At 39.3% G+C, this 23,658-nt stretch overlaps 2 protein-coding genes across 2 annotated transcripts; one reads left to right on the plus strand and one right to left on the minus strand.

Annotated features, from left to right (window-relative positions):
* The first annotated feature begins 9,649 nt into the window (after positions 1-9,649).
* Positions 9,650-15,569, plus strand: krt98 (keratin 98). The gene is made up of 8 exons (XM_042395959.1): positions 9,650-11,914; positions 12,564-12,646; positions 12,814-12,970; positions 13,605-13,766; positions 14,596-14,721; positions 14,852-15,072; positions 15,198-15,208; positions 15,314-15,569. The coding sequence occupies exons 1-8, from the start codon at positions 11,576-11,578 to the stop codon at positions 15,409-15,411; spliced, it is 1,197 nt and encodes a 398-aa protein (XP_042251893.1). The 5' UTR covers positions 9,650-11,575; the 3' UTR covers positions 15,412-15,569.
* A 1,486-nt stretch (positions 15,570-17,055) lies between these two features.
* Positions 17,056-19,593, minus strand: krt15 (keratin 15). Its single transcript, XM_042395933.1, has 7 exons — positions 19,069-19,593; positions 18,719-18,801; positions 18,435-18,591; positions 18,137-18,298; positions 17,862-17,987; positions 17,480-17,697; positions 17,056-17,288 (listed from the first exon to the last, which is right to left on the minus strand). The coding sequence occupies exons 1-7, from the start codon at positions 19,510-19,512 to the stop codon at positions 17,180-17,182; spliced, it is 1,299 nt and encodes a 432-aa protein (XP_042251867.1). The 5' UTR covers positions 19,513-19,593; the 3' UTR covers positions 17,056-17,179.
* Between the last annotated feature and the right edge of the window lie 4,065 nt (positions 19,594-23,658).

Here is a 23,658-nt window from a genome sequence, read left to right on the forward strand (position 1 = left end):
AACATTCACATTACACACTTTGTAAATAATATCTTTCATCAGTGTTCTTTTGTCAGAAATTACCCATGACGATAAGATCAAGTTACAGTTGAAGTAATCCAAATGAAACATTTAATTGTACAGCCATTATAGTATTTTATCCAGTAGATGTGTCCAAACTGGTCTGATGAATCCTTGTTTGCAATGTTAGCATCATTAATTTATAGCAACATACTGTTACTGTGTGTGTTCTGGGCAGTAAATCTTTCAGAGGCAAAAGAGAATAGGAAGAAATAGCAGACAAGTTCAGTTATAGCCTTTGGCATTTAATTACATGTAGATTTTATCTGAGTGGCATTGCAGTCACACAAATCAAATTAGAAGGTAATTGATAAAGTTGTTACCGATTGACAGTTGCATGAAGTCTTTGTAGCCTTGAAACACAAACCGACCTTGTTTTCTATATTTTCAGTCAAACCCATTTGAAGGAATTCGTCAGCACCCCATTGTTCACCGTATCACACACAACATCCCCCCTCAGCACTGTATCCTGTGTGTGTGTATGTGTGTGTATGTGTGTGTGTGTGTGTGTGTGTGTGTGTGTGTGTGTGTGTGTGTGTATGTGTGTGTGTGTGTGTGTGTGTGTGTGTGCGTGTGTGTGTGTATGTGTGTGTGTGTGTGTGTGTGTGTGTGTGTGTGTGCGTGTGCTGTTCATTTTGTTGGTTTTGGCTGGTGTCGCAGGCTGTGTGAGGGTTGAGGCAGAGTGCCTCAAGGGATTGTGTGTAGTTTTAAATTTCGTGTATGTGTACTAATGTGTGTGTAGTTGGATGTGCACGTATATGTGTGTCCAAGTTTTCTGTGTTTGTGTGTCCTCCTTATCTCAGCGTTGGACTCTGGCCAATGTCTGTGATCTCATACCGTAACATCTGGTGTCAGCTGGGTTGGGAGGTGGGGGAGGCACATGGGGGTCACCTCTCAGTCAGAGGGAGAAGTGAATCATACTTATTATGTACTGTGTGTGAACAGGGCTTGGTCACTCTATACTTCACTGCATTAAGCTACATAATCTACCTAAACATTTGTGAATATTAATTACAGATTCTTGTGAGCAAATCAAAGGATTATAACCCCTTTAAATCTTAACTTGTTTGTACGCAAACCAGAAACACATTTTTACAGCCTTCATTTTAGCTTTACTGTACCTTTAATTATGGCATAATAATCAAATAACTTCCAGAATACATGTCAGAATTCAGTGAATCACTCAGATGACTGTACTGCAGTTTTTTAGGCAGCAAGTATCTTTAAACTGAGACTATGTAACTTTTGCCGAAAGGCAGCCACAGTAGCCACAAGTGGCAATTACGGGGTAATGACGCATCAAATCTCCCTTCATTTTCCAAGAGTCTCTTGAGTCAGTTGCTTGTTGTATTTTTATGATAAAACCATTGAAATGTGTATCTGTAACATGTTAAAACATAGTGTAACGGTAGCACCAGGAGACAAGAGTTATGAAGTCAACAAACTGATTTAGTGACGTTAACATTAACCATCATAAGGCCACTGGTCATGCCATATAAGGCTGTAGCAGCAAATCTCTGAGTGTACTGAATTGAGTAAAAGTGTGTTTTATTGCTTATAGGAGGAGGATTGTGTTATTTCCTCTTTCAAAAGTTACATAGTCCCGCATTTGCATTTTTAAAATGACTCACCTGCAAAAAAGTATGAGTGCACTGCAGCAGATATTGCCAGACTCAATCTTTTTGTATTCTTGTAGATTCTTTTAGGCTTCTCAAGATAGTTTGCCCAAAGATGCCAAGATAGTTTAACCAAATGTTATCTTTAAAGGAAAATAATGTTACAATTATAGAAGCTTTTTTTGTTTGTTTGGGGAGTTGAAACAGTCTAAAAATGTCCAAATGTTCAATATGTGAGTCCCAAGTTGCTTTTGCCTTGATAGGAGTTCAAAACAAGTCACGACAAGTTTATTTGTGTGACCCCTAATCACCATTGTAGTCTCAGAAGGCCTGTCAGCACCCACATTATGAAAACAGTGGATAACAAACTCCTCCAGACTAAGACCTTCAGTGAAACTAGAAAAAAAACTCCCTACTAAGAGCTCAGAGGGGAAAAATACACAAAACCCAGGGAGGTGCTGCTAGGTATCCTGTGGGTGCAGAGAACGACTTCCAGATAAGGTGACAGTTTGTGGTCCACAACAAAAGATGCTCCCTGATCCTGCATCTACTGCCTACAATATAAATGGATTCAGCACAGTGACAAAAAAAAACTTTTTCTGAGACTATCTGCATTGGCACAGGTGCTGTGACACAGACAGGGATGTGCCGGTTAGGTTATCTGCTGAAACGGTGACAAAGGACTGCTTCACATTAGCAAAGTGTGTCAGGCAAAGTGGATGAGACCATAGATGGGTGTTTCCACTAAAACATGACTCATGTCTCTATGGTTGACTGAAAAACTCAAAAACCTCATTTCCAATGTTACAGGGAAATACATTTTTGTATTTTCATCCCTTTCATATTTTGTGTCGATCCACACTTCTTTAATAATATTGTAATCACTGTGGTGAATGGGTGAGACATAAAGGGTGCAGTGAAGTTATAATGCATGTTTACAGTTTCTCATGAGAGCTTCAGACCCAGATTAAACTACTTTTTGGTAACTATCTAAACATGTATGAGAACAGAGTCTATATGATACTGAGCATTCACTCAGAACAAACATCAGGGCTTGCAAAACTTCAAACCTTTATATAAACAGGCATTACCTAATAGCTAAGGCTAAATCACTAAATCTCCTATAAATCCCATAAATCTTTAAAGGCTTTTCTTTTAACTTTATCTAAATCTTAACCTGTTGTCACTTGTCCTTTTTGGGAGTTTTTTCATGCATTATGAGTAATAAACTGTGGTACTTAGGAGAAATACTACTCCACCCACTCCCCTCTTCAAATCCCACTGCTTGGAGAAAGAGGTGAAGATAAGATCGATAAACAGACTTCAAACTTTGGCAAAGGAGGGGTGTTTTTCTCTTCAGGAGAGTGAGCAGTCTGTGCCGATTACACAGGAAGTGCTCAACACCTTTTTGCATTGATTTTTTTTCTTTTGTAGTGCAGCTTATGAAATGTGCATTGCTTCTCCATACTGTTATTTACAGTTAAATTAAAGCTCCACAAGTAATTTTGAGAAACTCTGATTAAATATTGTTCAGGTCCTGAAACTGTTTCAAACCTCCAATGATTAATGGTCAGTGACTCTTGGTAGTAGGGGTCTCACAATGAAATGTAATGGCAATAACAGTTTAATATTTCATCCATAATGTTCTGTTATGAGTCTCCTTTCGGCTGTAAATAATGGAAGGACGGTTTCTATTCAATGCCAAACAAAGAAAGTCAAGACTAACGGAAGAGAGGGAATCGGACGAGACGTGAAGGGAAGTCCACTGTTCTGTTTTTTCACTTGAGCATGTCACCTTGAAGCCACAATACACTCAAAACAGTATCACAATCATCCACTATTTGGTTTGTTTGTAGCATAGCAACCACACGGAGAGTGTGTGTCACTGTGTACTCATGCTTGAATATTGTCTATTGTCTTGTGTTCTGGATGGTCTGGATTCCTGCACCTGAGCGTAACTTGCCATCAGTTTCGTAGCACAGTGGGAATAACAGCTGGCTGATGTTCTCATGTCTTTCACAAACTGATCACTTCCTGCGTAATAAGTTGGCACATACATATATCCTGTCTTGTCATGTCAAGGTGGCACATCAGTAAATCTTTGTTCATTGTTCTAACACTTCAAGGTTTGTCACTGCAGCTGTAGTAGATGTAGAGTCACCTATCAATAATACACAGCAATCAGTTCAACAGGTCACCTGAAGGTAACAGGTTAGTCTTCAGCTTTATTAGCAACTTGTTTTTCTTGAAGATACGGAAATATGATATGAGATATTCCTGCACAGCACAGCAATGTTCGTAAGAGCTTCTTCTGCACTGAATTTCAGTTTGTTGCTCTGCCTCAAGAAAAAGAACTTCAGTTCAGTGGCAATACAAAAAGTGATTGAAACAATTGCACCTGTAAAACTCCATGAAGATCCATTAGAAAAAAAATTCAATGAAAAAAAATAATTAAATAAATAAATTAAAATATATAAAAATACAAAACAATGAAATGAAATAAAAACAATACAATTACAAGTAAGACGAGGATGATTTAATAATACATAAAAAATTAATGAAATAGAATAAAAGTAAATGAATAAATATAAAGATTATTTTTTATTATTGCTACTGGAGTATCTTTCTTTTTTCTTCCATCTGTTTTGGGGAAACAAATGATACACAGCACTGAATTTGAGCAGCAATTACTGTGCAGCCCAAGGCACCACATTCTGGAAATATTTATACAGCAGTTAAATCAGAACCAGGACGGATTTCTGCAGCTCTCTCATGTTGTTTGACAACAGCAAGGTTTGACTCTACATGTGTGTGCTGAGAGGAACAAAACTTAGATAGTGGTCTGTGAATTAGTTGCAAAGTTATATGACTTATAGTGAAAATCCATGTCTACAAAGCCTTAAAAGTTAATTAGTTACTTCTAGCATAAAGGCAGCCATTCAATAAAGTCTTCTCTGACAGTCTTCAGAGAGCAGCTCTGTGCAGTTACAGTAACTATGAATCACAGCTGCAGGCCTGTATGAAGCAACACGGTCCTTGGAGCCTCCCCCCGATGTACCACACCCCTCCACAGCAGGCATTATCACACTCTGCTTAACTATTCAGCCTGAACTGTGCAATAACATCCCAGCATGCAACACTTTCGACAAAGTTCCTGGACTGAATCATTGAGTGAACATCCACAATAAAATGCTGAGAGCTGGGATTGCACCTGTGTTTGTAGGCTATGTGGGGCCAGTTTCTAGAGACAAAGAAAACATTCACCAGCACCTTGACTTATCAGCTAGACTTGCTTACAGCCATTCATCCACTATATCTCAAGTAAACCAAAGAGTTGTTGTGTCAAGATAGACCTTGGCTCATTCCTTTACTACCATTAATAATGATAAATTAGCAGAAGGCTTGGTCTGTCTAAAAGTGAAAACACCTTTAGGCAACTACTTAATACACAACCAAACACAAATTGCTGCTTTAGCCAGAAATTGAAAAGATAAATCAAAGGCCGATGTGGACTGATAAAGGGTGTGTGCGCTAAAGAATGGTGATATAGAATGATGTCATTAATGGGGTTTCACATAACATGAATTAATACCACATTTAAAAATCCCTGAAGTAAACACTTTAAGTATAAATTGAAATAAAGTTGTTTTGTTTAATTTGACTGTTGAACTTCCTATGAATCAGCTACAGGATTACATTCACTTAAGAATACTTACTTTCCTCTTTTGTAACTGAATTATTATACCTGATGTTGTTCATAAAGAAACCTCTCATATCATGGCACAGACAAGGAGAGAAAACTGGCATTATTTAATCTTTAAGACTCATCAGCAAACCTTCTCATTTTAAATCGACTCAGGCTTCGATGAAATGTTTAAAGGAACTCCCAGAGTTCTTACTGTAAGTGATACTTGCGAAATAGATAATGGGTTAAGGTCTTCTGGGGCTGACACATCTGGCACTTGACAAATGCAACAGATCATCACACAGCCACACCCTTCCTGTGAAAAAGATTTCTGAGCTGTGGAGGTGAGATTCACAGCCGAAGAGCACCCTCTAGCGATAATTACTGCAAAAACTGCTGACCGTGGAAATCAAGTATGCAGCATTTTTGTGCAGTGAGTCACAGGTGAATCACCATGCCACACCTGAAGGAATTGTGAAAGTTAAAAAATTTCCTCCTCCTGAAGGTGAATCTGATGTCGATCTCCCCATGTATTTTATCAGTCTGTCAGTGTATTTTCGTACATGTAAGGAGGTCAGAGGTAATGAAATGTATGATATTTAAACTATGCCGATATCTGTCTAATGAATACTTAAAAAATGAGTGCAATGTAGTACAAGTATGTGGTTATACAATACACACAACTGCACATGTATGCGCACTCTGGCCTCCATCTAATGACAGCAAGCAGCTGCAGAGAATGTGTCTGTGAATAAGTGAAGGGATCTGGACTTAATGGAGTGAGCAGGGAAGAAGGAGACACAATGCAACTCTTGTACTTGTACTTGATCTTGTACTGGTACTTGTTATTGTTCTCTTTCTTGAGAACAATAATTTGGTGTCCACTTTGAGCTCTCTGCTTCTTGTTCAGTTTTGAGCTGTGAAATAAAGTGGGCGTCGACAGCTGTTGGGAGGTGGTGAGTTTGTGCTCAGTCAGGATTGGTCAAAGTGCTGAAACTTTTTTTATTTCATGTCTTGTGACATCATTCTTTGAGCTCGCCTACACCTACAACCTCTGGATGGTAATTTTAACCACTGACGGATAAATATAACCGAATTTGTAATTAATGTGGCACCAGCACACTTATGACAACTCAATGACAACATATCCTGCACTGTTTTATTTCATAATATAATATATAGTACTGTGCAAAAGTTTAGGCACTTAAGATGTTTAGATTTGTATACATCATTCAACACCATCAGGGATCTGTCTGATCAGTCCCAAACTTATTCTGCAGCATGACAACGACCCCAAACATACAGCCGGAGTCTAAAGAACTATCTTCAGTGATCAGAAGAACAAGGAGTCCTGCAACAGATAGTATGCCCCCCCTCAGAACCCTGAAAATTAATTTTACCTGATGATGTTGCTAACTGAAAAGTCAGGAGATCAAAGTTATTACAATTCATCTTCTGGGGACCATAAATGTGTTTACCCACTTTCACATCAACCCGTCCAACAGTAATTGAGAAAGATCTAAAAAGTCGACCTCATGGTGACGCTACAGTAAAAGTCAGAGAATCTCTAAAGTTGTTAGAATGCATCGTCTGGAGACAACGAATGTCTGTATCAAATTTTGTCGACATTGCGCCATATTACAGCATAAATGAGAACTGTGGGACCATCAATGTCATCAGAATGTATCCTCTGTCTTGTACATTTCACAGCAATCCATTTCATAGTTGTTTTAGATATTTCACTCTCAACCACAAATGTCGACCTCATAGGAAAAGGGGAAGTCATGAGTTCATCAAAGTCAGTAGGATTCATCCTCTGGGGACCTTGGATGTCCATAAAATAATTGATATCAATTCATCTACGACCAAAGTGGTGCACTGATACGGCTAGCATAGCTAAAAACAGTGTCAGTATCAGGGTTGTTAAAGGATAGCTTCACATGTGTACATTGAAATAATGTTTGCTTGCTGTAATCATCTTTTCCTGTTTCCTGTTCCCTCTTTAACATACTTCTACTGGAAGAGATGAGGGACAAAATCCACAGTCCTAAGCTTATCTGAAGCTAATATGAGGCTCCAGCAGCACACGAAAATTTTTAAGGGTGTCCTTTTTCCTTGGACTGCTTTTATAGTGATCTGCTGGAATCTCCATTCCCATTATGTGTTTATTTTAAATCAGAACTGATCACATTATAAATAAGACTGACATTCAGTATTCATTTTATGTAGTCAGTTTTTTTCAGTATATTAAAAAGTAATTCTGCACTGGCTCAATGTAGTGGACACTTGTTTAACCACCTTGTACAGCTGCAATCATACAGCAAATGCTTTTCAAATTCACTATGTACTCAATATAATACACAAGGTCAGTGCAGTTGTGTGTGTAATACAATGCACCAAACAGCCACTGTTATGAACAATCAAATAAAAATGTTGGCACATAAAAACTTTCACTGTCCAAGCATGTGCACATAAAGGTGTGTTACTACACCTGCAATCTCTCCTGCCACATGCAAACATACCATCAACCTGGCTTATCAGAAAGAAAGAATTTGTAACCAAAGGGTGTCGGTGTAACATAAAGAAGGCAGGCAGAGCAACATTTTTGTCTTAAGTGTTTGACCAAACAAAAGATCTATTCTTCAATGACCTGAGGAAAATGTTTAGAGGGTTCAAGTAAAACTGAGAAAGTTGTTTTACAAGCCAGTCATGCCTACCAGGTTTTTAAATTACTGCAGGGCTATTAGGCCTGCAAATGTTTGGAGGAAAGAAGGTTTAGATTTTCAAATGTATTCATTAGCCAAAAATATACCAAAATAGCTGATTTTAATCCTATAAACAACAATGATATTAATTGATTTGTCTTTGCTACCTGAATTACCTTTTTTGTTTTGCTAGACAAGCACGACAGCTGGACTCCTGGGCGGGCTATGCCATTTAGATGAAACTGCTTAGCCAGTGGAGCCAGCAAATGCAGTTTAGCCTGAGCAGATACAATTTAGATATAAGATTGGGTCAAGACACAGAGTATCTGCTCTTTGCCTGGGTGAGAGTAGGATTCAAAGGCAGTTTAAATGTGTGTTAGGTCCGGATGAGAGAACGGTGTCACCTGTCAAAGAGATCAGTAGATTTATGATCCCCCCGATACCCACTGCAGGAGCCAATAATAGAAAAACATAATTTAATATGAATACTGGGCTTCCACCCAACATTTGGCACATATACTGATAACTGACAAACTGTCATCACAGCCCCACAACAAGTTTTTTTTATCCTTAATTTAAAGGCAAGGCAAGTTTATTTGTGTAACACATTTCAACAACAAGGCAATTCAAAGTGCTTTACATAGAGCATAATAAGCATCAAGACAGAATATAAAAGCAACACAAGGCAATATAAAAAAAAGCTACAACACAGTCTACAATTTGAGAAATCCAAGATAAAACACTGGTTTCTATGTTCTTTTGGACTTTAAACAGGCATCAGCCCTCAAATCATTTCACTGAACGATATCTGTCACTGGAGTAGAATGTGGGTCCTGTACCTCTAATATTATTTTGCACATTGTACTATAAAAAAAATAAGTGAAGCATTCTTCAGTTGTAATCAAACCATCAGTCATCTCTGTCTCAAGCCTCACCCTGCTTATCAGATTGAGTGTTGACTGAAGAAGTTGTGAAATGATGACAGAAGAAGGTGGGGGAGACATAACTGTGAACGAAAACATTTAGGTGATCAGGTTCTACTAACATGCGGATGTGCATGTGTGGAGGAGACAGAAGTGATTATCATAAACCAATAAAACCAACTGCTTTATGTTTAGTGAGTTAACGCCAGACTTTTAGAAGTTGGTAGTGAGTATCATAGACTGTTTCACATTTCCCAATGTTACAACTGATTTAATTTAATCCTGTTACAACAGTGATGTCGTTTTAGGAGTGGATTTTTTAGTAATGTATCATGGTTGTTTTTAGAGGGAATCCTACGTGGTTCAGAAGGGAAATCAGGGTTAGGGTTAAGGTCAGGTGGAGGAGAGACTAAGGGTGAATTATTCCGCATGAGGCTTTGTTGCACAGGCTCAGGAGGCTGATAGGATCCCGATGGCTACTCCACCTTGAAATTAAGATGATGCAAAATCATGATCCTTTTCTCCCACTGAGATTAACATGTCACTGTCACATACCATATACATCTGAAGGCATCTGTACTCTGCTTGTTTTGGGATATATACATATATATATATATATATATATATATATATATATATATATATATATATATATATATATATAAATACAGACACACAGTAAAGCTGTAATCACATATGTACACATTGGTAACATCATCACATACAAAGTTGCAGGAGTACTCAGAAGAAGAAGAACCACTCAGATCCACGCATGTGCTATACAGAGAATATGTAAAAAATCATCAGTCACAGGTACACATTGGTTTGTATTGTTTTATTGTTTTATTTATTAGCATTGGTAGTGACAACAATGATATCTGACATTCTTTTGATTTTTCTATTTATTTAAGTTTCTGAGAGGAAATTGGCCCCATTGAAGACTACCTGCTGAAGGCAAGCTGACCATATATTTACTTTTAGTTTAAAAAGATATTAATAAACAATTCAGGTGGAATTTTAATTGAAGTCACAGGTGAGTACAAGTGGGAGGGGTTATTCACTCATTTTTTCACTCATGCACATGATGACATGATGCCTGGATACTCCTACGATGTACAAATTTTTAGCAATTATGACATGTTCAGACATTAAAGACATATGGTTAGGTGTACAGTGGATCATTATAGTTCATTTAGACCTGTGGAGGCAAACGTACCTAATTTTGTCATCCACAGTTTTTCTACCCTTTTCTGCTGCACAATGGTCCAGTTAGCATTCGGGTTAAGGTTAAGGTTAGGGTTAGGGGAGTGGGAGCAATATGAAGTCAGGCAACAGGGGGACATGTTGTGACTGTGAACAGGTTAATTAACTCATAGAGTTCTTTTCACTGTTTGGTTTACACTACATAATTAGATTTAAGTTCCTTTGTAGCGTTAGTTATTTAAGACTCATAAAGAAAAAAATGATCCAAAGAAATATTAAGGAAACCTAAAGTGAGAGCATATTTTTACATAGCACATTTCCGATCCAGAGCAATATGTGACCCCTAACCTGCAGAGCACACAGGTCTGTTTGAGCGCAGTAAAGAGTCCCAGAGGAGGACAGAAAGTGTCACCTGTGTGATTTGGATGAAATATTTGACAGTCAATTGTATCATGATGTTTGAATTAAGCTTTTCCAGAAAATGTCTGCCAGACTGTTTGACACAATGGATGAATGTACATGTTTACATACCAGGCATTTGACAAAGCTCAGTTTTTGTCAAAGGCTTATCATCACAGTATGAAAGGATGGTATGTTTAACTTAAGGTTATACCTGTTATGTTGTGACACATACAGTGTTATGAGTTTTACTTGTTCCTTCTTGTTTTCTATTACCTCTGTATTGTATGTGATGCAAGCAGAGTCTTGTAGGCCTCTGTGGGCTGGTCACCTTTGGGTTTGTGATGCTTAAATAAAAGTATTTATTTGTTCATTAGAGTATATTGTATAAGATTAGTACACACAATAATGAACACCTAGGCTCCAAGCCTTTGTGACAAAAATTTCCTCAGCTATCTCAGAAATGCCTTGCCCTCTACCTTTGGCCCCAAGTTTCACTGAGGTGAAATTGTCGCTTGTACGTGCCATTTCTGTCACTGCTGTGAGCAATCATGCTGAGTGAATATTATATAGCTTACATAGCTTTTTCTTCTATACTATAGGTGCTCAAATTGTTGTTTTTGTGCCTCTAAACCTGCTCAAGCAACTAAACAAGCAAGGCTGTGATTACTGCTACAGGTTGAGGATAACAGAAAAATGTGTTCAAGGAATGCTCCGTCATTAAGAAGCGTTAAAATGTGGAATCACGAGTTTGTCCTGTAAAGAAGGCAGATGAACCCCGACCCACCAGCTACCACACCCATGTTGATGGAGAGATTGTATAGAGGAGTAGGGGGGTAGCCTGTCAGCTGCATTCTTCACTTTCAACCCCCTCCCAGCCCTTCCCACTTTGCCGCTGCTATATAACCAAGGAGACCAAAGTGATGCTTACAACTGCAGATCAACTCCAGTATTCCTACCTGGTCCAGATCCAGACCCTTCAACATGTCGTTCAGCACTAGATCCTATGGCCAGAAGACCATGAGTGTCTACGGTGGAGCAGGTGGTCGTGGGACCCGCATCTCCTCTTCCCAGATGAGCTATGCACCACCCTCCGGAGGCTTCAACCTTTCTGACGGCCTGGACCTCCATGTCGGGGCCAACGAGAAGGCCACCATGCAGAACCTGAACGACCGTCTGGCCTCCTACCTGGAGAAGGTCCGCACCCTGGAGAAGGAGAACGACCGCCTGGATAAGCAGATCAGAGATTGGTACCAGAGCAAAACTGTCATCTGCCACGACTACACCAGCTACTTCGCCATCATCGATGACCTGAAGGACAAGGTAAGAGGAAACAGGGAGATATGGGTGTGTTTCAGTATTTTCTGTTATCTTCCTATTCTCATCTTCCTGTTGTTATCATACCTTGTGTTTGTGTAGGAGGGAGGGGGTGGGGCAGGTGTTTGTTGGTATGTATGGCATGTGGCTGACAGTGTGATTTGGGGGTTAGGGTATGACAGCTGATATTTGATTTAGACAGCCAGTAAATCCATCATTGCCATAGTTTGGAGGTATGCCATCTCATCAAGAAGCACATGACACAAATGGAAAGCAATAAGGTAGCAATATTTGTTACTGTCATTCCTACTGTGCATCACATCTTGCCGACAGCGTTCAATGTCACAGTGATAATTACAGAAGCCACAGTCTGACCGATATATCAGCAAGTTGATATTAAGTATCATTGGTATCAGTGTATCTCTTTATAAGTTAATAACCACTTTAATAACCACATTTTAAGGAACCCTTTCTGGAAAAGTGTAAAAAGTATCAAATGGTATATCAGTGTATTAGAGACTTTTTAAACCCCAAATACCAATATTGGCCTCAAACATCCCATACCGGTAGTGCTGTTGTGTCCGGTAAACTGTCTGAAACATGAGATCCACTGTCTCTTTTTTGACTTGTTTCCCTGTGTTTTTTTCCCTCTCAGATTCGTATTGCCTCTAGACTCAATGCCAAGACAGTCCTGGACATCGACAATGCAAAACTGGCTGCCGATGACTTCAAAATGAAGTGAGTGTGCCCTCTCCACCCTGCCACATAAGTGAAACCTAATATATGCGATATATATGTGAACTCATGTCTAACTGACATTAGTTAGTTGACATGACTTCTAATCTTAACGATCCACTTAAACCTGTCTGACCTGTCTGGCCGGCCTCCTGTGTCCCCCCTCTCAGGTATGAGAACGAGCTGGCCATGAGGATGGCTGTGGAGGCAGACATTGCAGGACTGAAGAGGGTGCTGGATGAGATGAATCTGGCCAGGATGGATCTGGAGAGTCAGTATGAGAACCTGAAGGACGAGCTCATCGTGCTCAAGAGGAACCACGAAGAGGTGAGGGTGTAGAGAGTGGTGGAGCACAAAATTTAACCAGTTCAAGGCTGGTTGACAGCAAAAACTGAGCTTGCATCTGTCAACATGCAATACATTTCTACACACAGGCCAACACCCACACTGTGTATTCACAGTGTCTGAAAGTAAATGTTACTACACCAGTGATTAATGAAACATTGTTCAACATCATCCATCTTTTCACCAGCAGGGAGCTTAACACAGCAGCTATTCACTGCATGAAAAAGTTGTCACCATTTGTCATGGTCTATTGTGGTGGTCTAAGCCCTTCGATATGTGCACACATGACCTCTGCCTCACCTCTGATAGCACTGAGGAAATGGCATGTTAGGTTAATGTTTTTATAAACAGCTCTGTCGCCTTTTCCTTTTTCCCAACGCTGCCCCCTTCTCCTCAGCACACTTCCTTGTATTATTCTCTGCCTCCATTAGCTCATTGTCACTGTTTATCTTAGATGTACTGCATGCACACACACAGTTCATAGCACAGATCAAACAACCAAAAGCATGCATGCATACAATATAGCAAGATAATCTTGTTATAATTAACAAAAAATAAGAGATTACTTAGAGTAATTGCACTGGCTGATTGAGATGTTTCCCTTTGACCCCCACAGGAGATGGCTCTGCTGAGGAGTCAGATGGGCGGCCAGGTCAACGTGGCTGTGGACGCTTCTCCCTCTATGGATCTGAACAAGACTATGACAGACATCAGGGAACACTACGAGGGTGCCATCGCCAAGAACCGCAAAGATCTCGAGTTGTGGTACCAGAACAAGGTGAGAAAGTACCAGTGGTAGCAAGTAACTAAGTACATTTATTCAAGTACTGTACTTAGGTACAATTTTGAGGTACTTGTACTTTACTTGAGTATTTCTATTTTATGCTACTTCATATTACACTCCTCTACATTTCAAAGGGAAATATTGTAATTTCTACTCCACTACATTTATTTGACAGCTTTAGTTACTTTTCAGATGAAGATTTAACATGTCAGATGTCTATGAGTTGTTAACAGCTCCACCAAATAATGATTTTTCCCTCTAAACTTCTTACTAATTTCAATAAATGTTCAAATGATCCAATATTTCACCAAAAATCAAAGATTGATAAAAAGTCCAAAAACTGAAAACAGATTTGTGTATCAGAACTTTTCTTGTTTTATTCTTTTCTCTCCCATTACTCATCTCATGAACCCTCAGATTTATCTGGTGACCCTTTGGGGCCTGACCCCTAGCTTGGGCACCACTGGACTAAACTAGCTAACTGTATATAAAGTAGTTGAAACTAGCTCCACCTCCAGCAGCTACAACAGTAACATGCTGCTCTAACATTCATGCTTCAGTATTAATAATCTAATGATGTCATATGTAATAATGCTGGACTTTTACTTTAATAACCTGTAATGTACTTGTAATTTTACTTGTTTCGACATTGCTGTATTGGTAAAGTAATGGATCTGAGTACTTTTTCCACCACTGGAAAATATAACTGTTGAACTGATGAATTTTAAAGAGCTAAGTGGAGCTTTCTTATCTTGAGAGTATGTCAGTCATCTGCTGTAATTCTTGAGTAAAACATGTGACATTGTGTCTCTGATTTGTCTAGATCGCAGCGGTGGAGCAGGACGTGATCACAAACACAGAGACTCTGGTGACAACCCGCACAGAGATTAAAGACCTGAAGAGCACCCTCCAGAGGCTTGAGATTGAACTGCAGTCCCATCTGAGCATGGTATGTCAACATATATTGACACATAATGCCAGTTACACACTCAGACCAACAGGCCTTGCAGTCAATGCATAAAGAATCTTAATCACTGAATGCCCACTCACATGATAACTTCACCCTCTGACACCACCAGAAAGCATCTCTGGAGGGCACCCTGGCAGAGACTCAGGCCCGCTACGCTGCACAGCTGGCAAGCCTTCAAAACATGGTCACAAGCCTGGAGGCCCAGCTGTCCCAGCTCCACGCCAACATCGCCAGCAACAAGCAAGAGTACGACATGCTGCTGGACCTCAAGACCCGCCTGGAGCTGGAGATCGCAGAGTACAGACGGTTGTTGGATGGGGAGGATGACAGGTGAGAGAGATAAGGGAGGGATCAGATGTTATAGAAAAGAAATACCCACTCAAGTTTAAAACATTTAATCACAATCTGGATATATTCTAATGTTTTCTTCTTCTTCTTCTCTTCTCCATCACCAGTTCAAAACAAGGTAAGCATTCTTTAATTTTTTTTGAAGTGCTGCTGAAGTTTTAACAAGGTTTAAGAAATGTGATGAGATTTGCTCCTGATTGTTGTTTCTTTTCTTTTTCTTCAGTGGTCACCAAGGTCATCACAGTGGTGGAGACAGTTGTGGATGGAAGGGTGGTCGAAAGTAGCAAGACTGTTGATGTGGATGTGGATCAGGTTGAGTGATGCGTTGGAAGCATTATCAAAAATCAATAAAGATCATGCAGTTGAATCAGAGTTTTATGTGTGAGAACTTCATTGCTTTCCCTACATTTTCATCATTGTTTTCCCTCACTGATGAATAATGAATCTTTTTGTAAAGAACAAATATCAGAGCAGATATGGCTGCTGATGGCTTGAACGTAACCACCCAATCATTTTATGTGCCCATGTATTCTTAAAAGTTGCATTGATCAGTGTTTTTATACCAATAATGGATCGAGTACTGTACATATAATGAAAAAGGGGTCAATTGTTGTGACAAACTCACAGAGAATTATCTCCAAACTCTGCACTTCTTTTTTTTTTTTTTTTTTTTTAGCTTTTTAGTCTTTTTTAACTCATTGTTTTGGTTTTATGACAAATTTATTATACAGTTGAGTCTCACTGCTCTCAACAATGTTGTTTCCAGCATCAGCAGGCAGCTGTTTTTATCAAACAACCTCTGATAAACGGACTGTAAGCCTAGCACAGTTCTTAGAGACCAAACCTCAGCTAAAGCCAATGAATATTAAAATATATGAAACTAACATTCATCAAGTGGCTGGAAATATGACTCCAATGGGATATGTTGCTTTGTTTGTGTCTATGATGCTGCAACAACAACAACAAAAATCCCTATAGACCATCATTTTTAAAAAGAAAAACCTTTGACAGGATACCTCAAATTGCAAACAAGGTCCATTATTACTTTTTGCAATATAAATTTTAAACCATGAAGTTTAATATTGTAAATCTTTGTCAAAGCTTGGAAAAGTTATATAAAGACTATGGGACGGACAGGTGGGCTCATGGAAGAATAAAATGAATGCACATGTGTAGTGGGCTGTGCATGATGCAAGCAAATCAGGAAGTATGCTCTGGGTAGCCAGCTGTCACTCACTGGAATGAATGGGTGCCATCTGGTATGACTTTCTTATAATATATCTATGCTTTGCCCCCTAGTAGCCAAACATCATTTAATGCTGCTTTATTCAGTGTAAAGAGAGACTGGGACCTATCTCAGCATGCATTAGGTGAAAGTAAAGCAAACTCCCTTGATAAGTTGCCCATCAAATAGTCAAATTCATAAGCACATTGTTGTCTAAATAAGAATTAAATTTGAAACAGAAAATCTTAATTCATTTGGGGACAAAGGTCCTGGTGATCATCCGTGCTGTTTTTAACACACACTCAGCTTCAGTCTTATAGTTCAGACCTGGGAGCTGTACAACTGTAGTGTCGTATTACTGAACACTGGGTCGTCTCTGGGGTTTAACTTCTGATCTCACTGGTATCTCAGAGAAATTGCTGAGGAGAGGGGAGAGCATTTTAACTCTTTTCCTAGAACTTCCAACTAGCCTCAGGATGCATTACTTTCTCTGTCCTTCATTTATCAGGACATAATGTGGCTAACGCTGCTGAAGTACTGCAGCCTCAAGCTATTATGATTTGATTGTGTGCAGGTTTTATACACATATGTTTCAAAATAATGAATTTCAGAACTACCAAACACCTAAATTGACTCTCATCAGGAGGATGAAATGTTCAATTTCAGACATTGCAACTGTAATTATCATGACATTATTTGGAATGATGCAGACACAAATAAGTCAAACATATAGCACAAAATAGTAGTCAGCAAACAGAGAGCCTTTTATTGCATTCACATGTGTGATGGAAGTACTGGATTCAAATGTTGTGCTTTGGCCATCAGGTGTTGCTCCCTTGTGTTGTGTTTGCTGTGTGAGACAGATTATGAGGTTGTGGTGGTGGAGGACACCACCTTGCCGTCCTTCAGTTCCTCTGTGACCACTATCACCTTGGTGCTGGACTTTCCGCCGATGGTCATTGAGCTGGCAATGCTGTTGAGAGTAAGAGAATCATTGTTATAATGTTTCAATTTACAGAATAGTTATTAGTTTATGATGAAGGGATACAAATGTTCTATTACTTGCACACATACAGTATAGTTTTATTTTTAAAGACCATACATTCACATGCGATCACATCATGCATTTCTCTTCCAAAGCGCTATCCTTCTCTCTTCTCTTACCTGCCCTCTCCGTCCAGCAGCCTCCTGTATTCTGCAATTTCCATCTCCAGACGAGCTTTGATGTCGAGCAGCATTCTGTACTCTTGGCTCTGGTTTTCCATGTCAGCACGCAACTGCATCAATTGTTCTTCCATGCTCGTCACCTGCATCTGGAGGCTTTGGAGCTGCATGGAGTATCGTGCCTCTGTGTCAGCTAAAGTGCCTTCCAGGGCTGCTTTCTGCAGGAGGGAGGAAAAGCAAAGAGGGATGGTGAGGAGAGAAACAATGAATACACTGAAAAATACTGTAGGTGTATCAAACTTTGTATGTAATTTTGCAGAGGGAGGAATAAGTAAAGAGTGTACAGAATGCAAAAGTGATGAATAAGAACATAAGGGTTTACCATGCTAAGCTGGGACTGTAGCTCGATCTCCAGACCCTGCAGTGTGCGACGGATCTCTGAGATCTGGGATTTGGAGGTCTGCAGAGTTTCTGTGCTCACAGCCACCTCCTTGTTCAGCGCCTCTGTCTGCAGTAGACATAGGAGAATGTCAGTTTCATGTTTAACCACACGCCTTTGAACAAGAGTCTAAGCAGACAATGAAAATTACAAGTGAAAGAAATATACAGTGTTGGCTGTGTCACTAAATAAATACTAGGGTAAGGGTTGAATCTTACCTTTGTCTGGAACCAGCTTTCCAGCTCTTTCTGGTTCTTGGCAGCCACATTCTCATACTGCTCACGGATCTCAGCCATGATGACGCTCAGGTCTACCTGTGGTTTTGCATCCACCTCCACGTTAATCTGTCCGGTCATCTGTGACCTCATGGCTGCAATTTCCTGTTGAATAAACAGGTTGGTAAGAGGTTTGGTCAGTTTGAGTGACAAGTTTAAGAAAATATCAACTCCTGACAGATTTTACTTTACAGTAGCAAATTAATCACAATGCAAATGTTCAGAGTTTTGCTTTACCCACCTCCTCATGGTTCTTTCTGAGGAAGATCAGCTCCTCCCTGAGGCCTTCTATCTGCATCTCCAGGTCTGATCTGGACAGTGTCAGCTCATCCAACAGTTTCTTTAGACCAGCGATATCTGCCTCAACTGACTGACGCATAGCTAGCTCATTCTCATACCTGTCACACAGCAAGAGATCAAACATCAATGTTTGCATCTTCAAAATATGCATCTCTTGTTGCTTTAGAGTCAATTCTCAATTTTTTTACATTTCACCAAGACACTTTCAGTCATCATGATTCTTACTTGGTTCTGAAGTCGTCTGCTGCCAGTTTTGCATTGTCAATTGCCAGATAGATTCCTCCATTGATACGGGTGGCATCCTGGATCTGGGTGATGAAGAAATGTTTCATGTTACATAATGAATTGAATTCTTTCATAAAACTGTCTCCAACTGCAAATAGACTCTGTAGACATTAACTATGCTGTCAGCAACACTTCATAAAGCATTACATGTAACACAAGGACAGTAAAGCCCACGATCACTATCAACAAAATTTTGCATTGCCACTTGGATTAACTGTAAATTTCCAGAGGATCACTTTGCATTGCATGATAAACTACAGTGTGAAATGCCTCAGCTTCTCATGACATACCTTTCCCTGCAGGTCAGCAATGGTGGCCTCAAAAGCTGAGTAGTCACGGGCACCGGGGGAGGTCTTACTCTCCAAGAACTGGCGGATCTTGAGTTCCAGCTCGGCATTGGCCTTCTCAAGGTTGCGCACCTTATCCAGGTAGGTGGCCAGACGGTCGTTCAGGTTCTGCATGGTGGCCTTCTCGTTGGCCCCCACATGGATGTCAACGCCATCACCTACCCCAAAGCCTGAGCTCCCTCCCCCTCCCATGCCAAAACCATAACCACCTGCACCACCTCCTGAGCTGAAAAGGCTGGAGGAAGAGATTCTTGCTCCAGAGCCCCCTGCACCACCATACACACTTGAAGCATATCCCCTACGCACTGAACCGCCTCCACCCAGTCCTCCACTTGCATAGGAGCGCCCAGAAAAAGAGCTTTTTATGGTGCCGCTTCTCATCGACATGGTTGCTGTTGTGATGGTTGCTCAGGGAGTCTGCCTGTCTCGGAGAGGAGATGATGGACTGAGATGTACAGCGTTGCCTCCCTCACCCTTTATATCCTGCACAGGGCTGCTGCCTCTGCTGTGAGTGGAGACGTGCAGAACGGAAGGGAGGAGCATGTCCTAAAATGGGTGCTCTGCCCCACCCATCACACACTGCCCTTCAGGTTCATTTTGTGCAATGATTACAGGGAGAAAGTGAAGTTACGCTTAATCCTACTTTGTGAGGAAATTTAATGACATCATTCAAACGTTAAAACTAGCTTCAAACCTCATTTGCTTATGCATATACATATATATATATACACATATGCTTCATTATTCATTATTCATATCCATGCTCTATATTGATGTGCATCAAAGCAGGGCATCCATCCGAACTTTTATCTTTTATTTCTACAGTAACTATGAATATGAATAGTAAAACAGCCACACCTGTCACTGTTAGCCTTAGGTTAGTTATTCAGGTAAATCCTTCAGGTTTAAGTCTTTGTCAGTGTTCTGACAGGTAATCTGTCTTTATTGAATTTGCGCCATAACAAACCTGTTATGTAACCAAGGAAACGAGTACTGTAAACACAGTAAAATGGATGATGAGTCTTTCAATTGACTCTCAGCCAGCGCACTTCTTCCCACACACCTCTCTGCCTTATTTTTTTTTTTTGCCGTTGATGTTATCTTGCAGTAAAATCAACTTCCAAGTGCTGGTTCTTTTGTGTTTCAAAGTTTCGTTTTATTTTTAACATCTTAAACTTTGCTAAATGAGTTCTGATACTTTGTCTTCTGTTTTTTGCTCAACAATAGCCCGCAGGGTTGCCAGTTCAAATCCATTTTTTTATAGACTTTTATGACATTAGCTGAGAACTGGCTTTTTCAAGACTGGGCACAGCACTGCTGGAAATCTCCCCATGATGAGTCTGCTTGTTCTTTATTTTTCTTGGCATTGTGCATTGGCATGTGTATCATGCCCAAACAAGAACAAGCGCCTGCTTGTTTGCTTCTTTCCATTTCACCACAGTATTTCTTTTTAGTCTTATACAAAGCCCCAGAGGATTTTGAACAACAAGTCTCACATCAAGCATGTGGAAAGGTTGATTTAATTTAAAAACGTAGGCATTTAAACTTTTCTTTGCAGTTCTGGGTTCATGGATGCAACAATAATGCATTTATATTTTGGGGCATTTAGCTTGGGGTTAAAGCTAACAAAGAGTTGTTTTATCTCTAACTACCAGATGACTGTTGCAAACTGTCCACACACACAGCTTGGGGTAATACAAGCCAGATGTTTCTTTTTTTCAATCCCGTTTTTCATTTTGAGGTTACAACTCATCCCATGCGCGTGCTAAAAGCCTATAAATTATGTCAGACATTTTTGTCCCTCTGGAGACAGCATTTTCACACCAACACACCAAACTCTAGTGTGCACATACTGTAATGTGTAGCTCCGTACAGCTGAGTTGCACTTCATCAAGAGTATTACTGCTCCATTTAGAGATGCCCACTCTTTCTTTTTAGATTGGTTCACAAGTGTTGCCTGACTGGAAAAGTATCTTTTGTACAATTTCAAACATTTAGCTTGCAGTTTCACTTCATTTCTAAATATGTATTGTATGCTTTGCACTACCAAGTGTTGCTGTATACAGAATGTGTGTGCATATAATACAGTGCAACACAACAGTCTGTGCACATTGTTATCTGGTGGGTGTGGCACTGGTGAAAAGGTTTAAATAGAGCATATTATTACGGTACATTCTGGTTTAGTTAGTTTATATAAAGTTTACAGGATGTTGGTGTTGTTGTGAAACTTTCTTACATTTCATTTAAATGAAATACTAAACATATTGACACATTGCACAACTGGCAAATTACCACTTCACTTTGTTAATAAAAATAAAATAGACACTATGAAAATATAAAGAACATTTATCACATCCATAAAGAGAAGACATTTTAATAGTAATTGGTGGTAATCAAAGATTATGTAAAGCATGACAGACATTTGTCCTCAGGCACTAGGCAACGATTGCATCTGCCCAAATACAGTAGCACACAGCAACAGAGTGGCAGAGTTCTCACTGTGCTCTGCAAGTCAAACAGGATTAAAGTTGGAGAATGTGACGTAGATAAAGTTACGTTTTTTTACAGTAAAACATTTGCTTACTTGACTTCCTTTTCTGAAATTAAATTCATACAGTTTAAAATTCCCTTTCACCAGGTTGAGCATGAGGGCTCATTTTTGACTTTGGAAACAGTTTGACATGGTTAGAGTTAGATTATCAGGATAGATAATAGGATCAACATTATTATGATAGGGTTAATTTATTCTTTCTAAGAAAGTTCATTAACTAAACCTGGTTTATATTTTATTTTTACAGGTCCAGTAATCACATCAAAACTGTGTATCACAGTAAAACTACATAAAAATCGTCATAGGCTATGTAATCGTTTAGTGGGTAACATTTAGCATGGTAGCTTGTTGGCATTCTAACACGCTAACATTGGTATGATAACATGCTAGGTTCAGCATGTGACATTTATAATGTTAGCATGTGCACTAATGTCGACACATAAGCATAGCATTGCAGCTTTAACTGAATTGTTACACAAGTGAGTTGTTGGCAGGCCAGATTCTGTAGTAGTGTGCTGTGTACTGTAGTACTCAATCAGCAGAATCTTAACTTCATGCTTTAGTGGGTTTACATGTCTCTAGCTTTTTACTTTATATTTTTTTACAATTGCTAACACACATTTCTGCACAAAATGAAACTAAAGTATTACCAGTAATGCAGTTTTCACCCATGCATATTCACTATATACTACTATACATACATGTATAGGAGAGCTACAGATATAGAAGGACAACAGTGCTAGTCAACCCTGTCTTGGATTGAGGTCCTCAGTGTTGTATGACCCAATTAGGAGTTTAGTGTATTTTTATTTTTCTCTTTTTAGATGTAGCAGAATGTATCAAATTGCAGCCCATTTACAGTAATTTTGCATTATGTTAGGTCTTTGAATGCAAATTGAACAGTTTTGACAATAGTATGTAAATATGTGCAAAATGGAAATACACAGAGTTTTTTTGGGTGGTTGAGTTTGAGTGAGAGAGTCGTTTGTGATTTTGAAAGGTGTGGTCACTGTAGCATTTTGTGTCAAGACAAAAATGAAAAATGATCCACAGTTTAGTCCACATTGACTTCTGTGGTGCTGACTGTGAAGAGTTTGGAAAAAGTGAACTCAGTATTGAGTAATACAGGTTAGCAGTTGTAAAAAAATGTAAATTTCACTTTTGTGAATTTTAAGAGGGTTTGTACTTTACCTAATTAATTAATTATTGTTGCATCACTTAGGAAAAAAATACAGGCACTTTATCTCCTTCTGCAATTAAACGACAGTTAATTCTTTTGAAAAAACTCACAAGCCACAAAACCCACAAAAATCACATAAAAGTCCTTTTGAGGCAGCAGTAGTCGGGAGCTGCAGAAGAATGCTTGTGACTGGAAGGCTACATACTGAGCAGGGCACTTAAATCCCTGCTGCTCTAAGGAGCTGCAGAAGCCAACAGATGAGACTGGCTGCCTCACTGTGAAGCAAGTACAGCGTTGTTGCTGAAAAAGAGCATTTTCACACCTGCAGATAGATAAAAAATAATCATATAGCAAATAGTTTCATTCACTGGCTCTGCATTCATATTCAGATGTTCTTGTTTTAGGATTTTTTGATTTAAAACACAGAAGTGTTAAGAGACTTTATACGTTTCTTCCCAGGTTGTATCTCTTTGTCAATACATACACTTTATATGTACGTTTAATTCATTTGAATTTAAATTTAGTTAAAGAGTAAAACAATATTTTGCAACCAACAGACACTGTGTGCACTCTTCTGCTTTGGCAAACAGAGGACAGAGTTGGATTTTATGTGAATGATTAATGGTGATGGTATGTGTGGCGGTAGGGCAAGGTGTGACTGTGGTTTCTGTGTGTGAAGTAAGAATGAATGAGGTATGTAAAGTTTTAATTGAGACACTCCTGCAAACCAGATGCTCCATTCACTAAGAAAGATTTTTTTTTTTAAAGCTTTTCAGAGAATTTACATTGAAACTTCACTGCA

This window comes from Thunnus maccoyii, chromosome 2 (assembly GCF_910596095.1).
Source record: "Thunnus maccoyii chromosome 2, fThuMac1.1, whole genome shotgun sequence".
NCBI lineage: Eukaryota > Metazoa > Chordata > Actinopteri > Scombriformes > Scombridae > Thunnus > Thunnus maccoyii.